Source organism: Micromesistius poutassou, assembly GCF_964030765.1.
Source record: "Micromesistius poutassou genome assembly, chromosome: 21".
Lineage (NCBI taxonomy): Eukaryota > Metazoa > Chordata > Actinopteri > Gadiformes > Gadidae > Micromesistius > Micromesistius poutassou.
In genome coordinates, this window is record NC_140291.1 from 4,923,899 (window position 1) to 4,929,898 (window position 6,000).

A 6,000-nucleotide genomic window follows, 5' to 3' on the forward strand; every position below is an offset into this window, starting at 1 on the left:
ATTGTACTTACTGGAGGGTGCAGCAGATGGAGGGAGAGAAGGGGACGTGGGGCCCCAGCCCTTCATGTTATACGCAGAGACCCGGACATAGTACAACCGCCCCTGGAACACATTAACAACAGCAAATCTGAACACACATGAGAGACAACAAATACAATAAGTGAATGCGGATGAAGATTTCATATTATTATATCTGAACATCTAGCGAGAGACCGGGACTGGAGTCAGATTTGCTGCATGTACAGAAGCAGGCCCGGGGTGGCCATCGGGACGTTCGGGAGGTTTCCCGTTGGGCCGGTCCACTTTCAAATGTATTTTGGGCCGCTTGGGTAAAAGAAAAAAATACTTTGACCATTATTTGATCTTCTCCTAAAGTAGACGTTCTTAATTCATCTGAAATTTCAGCCCCCGCATCGCAGTGTATATATAATATGGATTATACAATGTACGGTAGTTCTCCTCTCCCAATTATTTGAGTTGGTTTGGTCCATAGTGCTTCTTTTCATGAGCGGTAACAGAAGGAGGAAGATGCCGCCAAATGTGCCAGAATAAACCACCAGGACAGACTTAAGTTGCAACCGGTAGAGAGAGGTGGATCTAATGATTAATTTGCAAGATAAATAATTTAGCTATTTGTGCTATGTTTGCAATGCCAACCTGAGCATAAAAGCTTAAACCCATTCATCATTATTCTAGTTTATTTTGTTAAGCCATATGACAAATATCATTTGTGAAAATGAACATGTAAACTCCAGCATGATCTGTGTAAGTTAGCCCAAGCAATAAAGTAACCACTTCTTTTTTTTGTAGCATCAGAAGAGATAAGCCAGTCCGACGCTAAAGAGGCAAGACTGGACAACATATTTCATGTAAAATATAAAAGACAGAACAAACGTGATAGTCAATTATATCAAATATAAAATATTGTGTAGCCTCAGAGCAGCAGACCAGCCTGTCTGATACTGCATGGTGAACCCGATAGACACAAAAAAGACAGGACTGAGGGGACAGGTAGAGAGGACTTAAAAAAACTGAGTTTTTTTAAGTCCTCTTAAATTATTTGATATAAGATAACCCACACAGAGAACTGACATGATGCATTGAAATGATCCCAAATATGTAATGGGTTAACATTGTATGTTTTATATATAATTGATAGTTAAAGTAACTATCAATCCTTGAGGTGGATTTTTCATTTGGCAAATGTTGATCCAATATCCAATAAAAAGGGATAGTATGAGATTTGTGCTGTTCATTTATGCAAATTAATCACTGAAAAAAGTATGGGCCTGAAACTCCCGGGCTGAAAATGGGTCCCACTCCGGCCCTGTACAGAAGCATGCTTGCATCCATATAAAATTCTTAATCTTAGTCTGAAACCATGCCTTATATCCATCACACGGCTATAGACATACAGGTACTTATAATATGCTATTATTATCACACTATTCAGTGTGATGCCTCCTATAGAGATAATCAATAAGATAATCAATAAACGAACAACACCTGTCATTCAGTGCAATAGGATTACCTTCCTCCTCATTCCTCTCTGTCACCATATTTCTCGAGTTTGTTGCCACTATCATAATTGCTCACTAATGGTGGTGCATTGTGGGTCACACACAGATACCTAGCTGCTATTGTGTTTGCCCTTTTGAAGTCACGGTGTGCAATGGCTTAGCAGGGAAAAGGAAAATGCAGAGGAGAACCAGTGAGGGAGTGGTGTGGGTGAAATAAACAGATACAGCGGTGGGGGAGAGACATAAGAACAGAGAAAGGAAGCGGGGGAGAGAGAATGAGAGGGGGAGAGAGGTGGAGAGAAAGGAGACTGCCCCCAAACCTACCTCCAGAGACAGACCTCTACACACACACACCAATCAAGTGCCTCTTTAATGTAATGTATTTTTATATTGCTAGTTAGGTATTCACAGAGTAACTATGGAATGATTTTGTATTTCTAAGAACTACTCTTTGCGTTATTCTGGATCGCTAACCCTTATAGCCAAGCCCCGGCTTGCAGAATGTTTTTCCACATTTTTTACGAGAAATTTATTCCTGGTAGGCAGATCTCCAAGAAGTCTGGTACAAATTCGCCCACAGGGGGCGCTATCATTTGTGGCCAAAGTTAAAGGTTCTGCCTTGCCGCCGATACATATTTTCATGCTAAACATTTTTGCCTCTTGGGCCGATAACTTCCTTCTGGATTTTTTATATTCTGTACAGTGAAAGTTGTAGATTTTATTTTGGAATCGTCTTAAAATCAACCACTGGTGCAAATGATGCAAAATGTGGTACACATTTTTTTTTCTTCTACATTTTGCAATATTCAATCGAGAGAGCGAGAGAGAATAAGAGCGAGAGTGAGAGCGAGAGTGAGAGCGAGAGTGAGAGTAAGAGTGAGAGTGAGAGCGAGTGGAAGAGCGAGAGAGTAAGAGCGAGTGGAAGAGCGACAGAGTGAGAGGTGCAGAAAGAGAAGGCGAGAGAGAGAGAGAGAGAAAGAGAGACGATGTGTTGCTGTACCGTCGTCAGGCCACTGATGATGCACTTCAAAGTCTGCAGGTTGTCCAACACCATCTCTCCAGCCAAAAGAGAGAAATCCTTCAGACAGCTCCACTCAACTACACACACACACACACACACACACACACACACACACACACACACACACACACACACACACACACACACACACACACACACACACACACACACACACACACACACACACACACACACAAAAAATGGTATTTATAGTAGTAGTGGGTTCTTTATACTTCGTGTGAATGGTGCAGCCGGCTTTTCCTAGCTTGTCTTCTCTCAGGTCCATCAACAGCCTGAGCAAAGGACAGCGCCAAGGAAAGACACAGATAGTAGTTGCTTTGTAAGTACCAGATGCCATCCTGGTGAGGCACGGTAAGAATGGAACCCGGAGAGTCACTTGAAATGTGACGAACCTGACACAACACACGTAGCGACCAATGTGTAAAACTATTTAACTAACATCACCCTAATTACCCAGGTTATTCCGTTCATCGCAACAGCGTTTTGGTTGCTTTCACCACGGTCAGGAAACTATTAGGGTGTTCAAAAAGCTAAACCTGTTGGGATCTTTTTCTATGTTGAAGACTTTTATGTTTGCTTTAGCTTTGTGCTAAATCTTAAATACATTGCTCTTTCTACAATACATTTTTTAACTTTGCCATTATTTTCTTTTACAATGTTTGCTTTAGCTTTCTGCTAAATCTTTCTGCTAAAACACATTGCCCTTCTTTTTTAACATTGCCTTTGTTTTCTTATACTTTTCTATTTTCTTTTTAATTTTTCATTTAATTGTGTGACTTTGTTTCAATGTGAAGCACTTTGAGCCTGCCTAGTGTATGAAAAGTGCTATATAAATAAAGTTGCCGAGCCTTGCCTACGTTGTTTTTTGCAACATAGAAAGGGCAAATCAGGACAAATCATCACAAGAAGTCAATTCAAAACCGAAAAGTGAGTGCTGGTGACTAACTTGTCAGTGGAGGGCAACAGATATACAGTATCTGATAAAAAAAAATATATACTGTATATACTGTATATCAATGACTGAGAACCCGAGAAGTGCACTGGAGGGTGCACTTATGTGTGCATGCGTATACTAAACCTGCGCGCTTGGAAACGGTGATCTTGGAATAGCAGCAAGGTTTGTACATAGCAGACGATGGCGAGGGGCTGTGTGTGTCGGTACCTCTGTACTTGGTCACCACGGTGGAGTTGAGACACTGGGGTTCCTGGAAGGTGACGGTCAGCGAGGTGCTGCTGCTCACGTTCAGCCGGACCAGAGATGGGACCTCCGGGGCACCTGTGCAAGGGCATCCATATCACAACCACAAAAAAAGGACTTGGCGCAATTAGGAAAATACATCGCCTTGCGATACCACAGGCATCATCATTTCAGACCCCTTTCAAATGAAATAAAGTACTGTGAAATAAGCATAGAGATACTTTAAAGAGAAGCTATAACCCTGTGGGTTGACCGGTGTGGCAGTGCAGATGAGCACACGCACACACACACACACACACACACACACACACACACACACACACACACACACACACACACACACACACACACACACACACACACACACACACACACACACACACACACACACAGGTCCATTATAAGAAGTAACCGAGAGGGAAGAATCACTGGGGCGGTTCCCCAATAACGCTCACCTCACGTAAAAAGGACTGGCAAGAATCACCCTGACAATCCATTTACCAAAATTGCTGCAATTTCAACCACTTCATGTGGCGCAATCGTTTGGTTGTTTGTGTGTCTGTGTGTGTGTGTGTCTGTGTGTGTGTGTTTGTCCATCTGAGAATGGTATGGTTGTTCATGGGCCTACGTGCATGCCTGTATGTCAATGTATTTTTTATTTTTCACAGGGCAGAGCAGCCAGTGTTCAGCTATTCTGTTGATCGTTGTCACCTGAAAGGCTGTGAAGGTTGAATCACCAGGGTCTGTGTTAGAAGCCATTCACTATCAATGCTATTTGGTTATCTTTTTGCTCTGTGACTGAGAGAATCAAAATCTGACCCAATTCACTCAATCTCTATCTTCAGTACAGACAAAAGTGCAAGACAATGAACTTCCAGAACAGTTCATTTTCACTGTCAAATTCAAGCCTTGAATCAAGATGAGCTATCGTTATTTACAGGCTATATCATAGAAAACTCACTCACTGACTCACTGACTGACTGACTGACTGACTCACGTGCGTGCTGGAAGCCTGTGCGCATGCGCTTGTACAGCTTGCTCCTCCACTCCCAGGCACGGAGCTGCTTGTCCTTGTGGCAGGCGTCCAGGGACAGGCCCTCCTTCTGGGCCTGCATGGCCAGCTCGTCTACCCTCCGCTCCGCCTCCACCACCAGGGAGCTCAGGTGGGCCTCGCGGCTCTCCACACTCACAACTGTCAACAGAGGAGAGAGGGAAAGTTAGGGAGAGTCCAGCGGTCAAACAGAGGAGAGGGGAGGTCAGAGTCCAGTGGTCAGACAGAAGAGAGGGGAGGTCAGAGTCCAGCGGTCAGACAGAGGCGAGGGGAGGTCAGAGTCTGGAGATCAGGGTGTGCAACAGGTTTTCTTGTTTGTTGAGGATGAAGACTCTTAATGTGAATTTCATTGCATGTTGTTAGAAGTTGATTTACAGATCACCCTTTTGCGTGACAGAGGGAGGCGTCATCTTTTAAAAAATATATATATATTATTTATTACAATAGCACCATTTGTACTGTGTATAATATTGCTTTAGGAAAATATATCGGGAGTGCCAAAAGACAGAGATTGATCTCCGATTTTATCCCTTGTGCAAAATTGACCAAGTACTACCTGCTCATTAATGATATGCATCTTAATTCAAAGAGCCTGCTGGCCAGCTTAGACATTTTAATGGCACACACACACACACACACACACACACACACACACACACACACACACACACACACACACACACACACACACACACACACACACACACACACACACACACACACACAAAAGCTTTGTAATGCATTCACTTAAACTCCCAAGTGGAACGGCAGTGGGGTGCACTATATCCACTGCATATTGGAAAACACTACCAACGGTAAACAAAGCATCTCCCCACAGCAACCTTCTATCTGATGGATAGAAGAATGCCGTTAGCAACGCTATGCTATGGCTGCTAATCCCATGTGGCGGAGAGGAGTGATGCTTGAAAGGGCAGATTGTTAGGATCTTCTCGAATGGGCCAGCACGGACACCTTTTGGTGTCATGCGTCCTTGTGTGTGTGTGTGTGTGTGTGTGTGTGTGTGTGTGTGTGTGTGTGTGTGTGTGTGTGTGTGTATTTATGCATGTGTGTTCTGCGCATGTGAGTGGTGCGGTCTCCAGAATTGGAACGGCAGGAATCTCATCACGGGGGGGGATAGATTGATTGGCTAGATCATACCCAGGGCTAGCCAATCAATGAACAGATATCA

General features: G+C 43.5%; 1 protein-coding gene across 1 annotated transcript in view; it reads right to left on the reverse strand.

The window, feature by feature from the left end:
- Window positions 1-6,000, reverse strand: part of ankfn1a (ankyrin repeat and fibronectin type III domain containing 1a) — a 122,647-nt gene that overhangs the window by 37,688 nt on the left and 78,959 nt on the right. The window contains exons 11-14 of the mRNA XM_084485563.1: window positions 4,758-4,952; window positions 3,725-3,838; window positions 2,521-2,618; window positions 12-102 (exon numbers count right to left, since the gene is read on the reverse strand). Of these exons, the coding sequence (XP_084341689.1) occupies window positions 12-102; window positions 2,521-2,618; window positions 3,725-3,838; window positions 4,758-4,952 (498 nt within the window). The remainder of the gene's footprint in view (window positions 1-11; window positions 103-2,520; window positions 2,619-3,724; window positions 3,839-4,757; window positions 4,953-6,000) is intronic.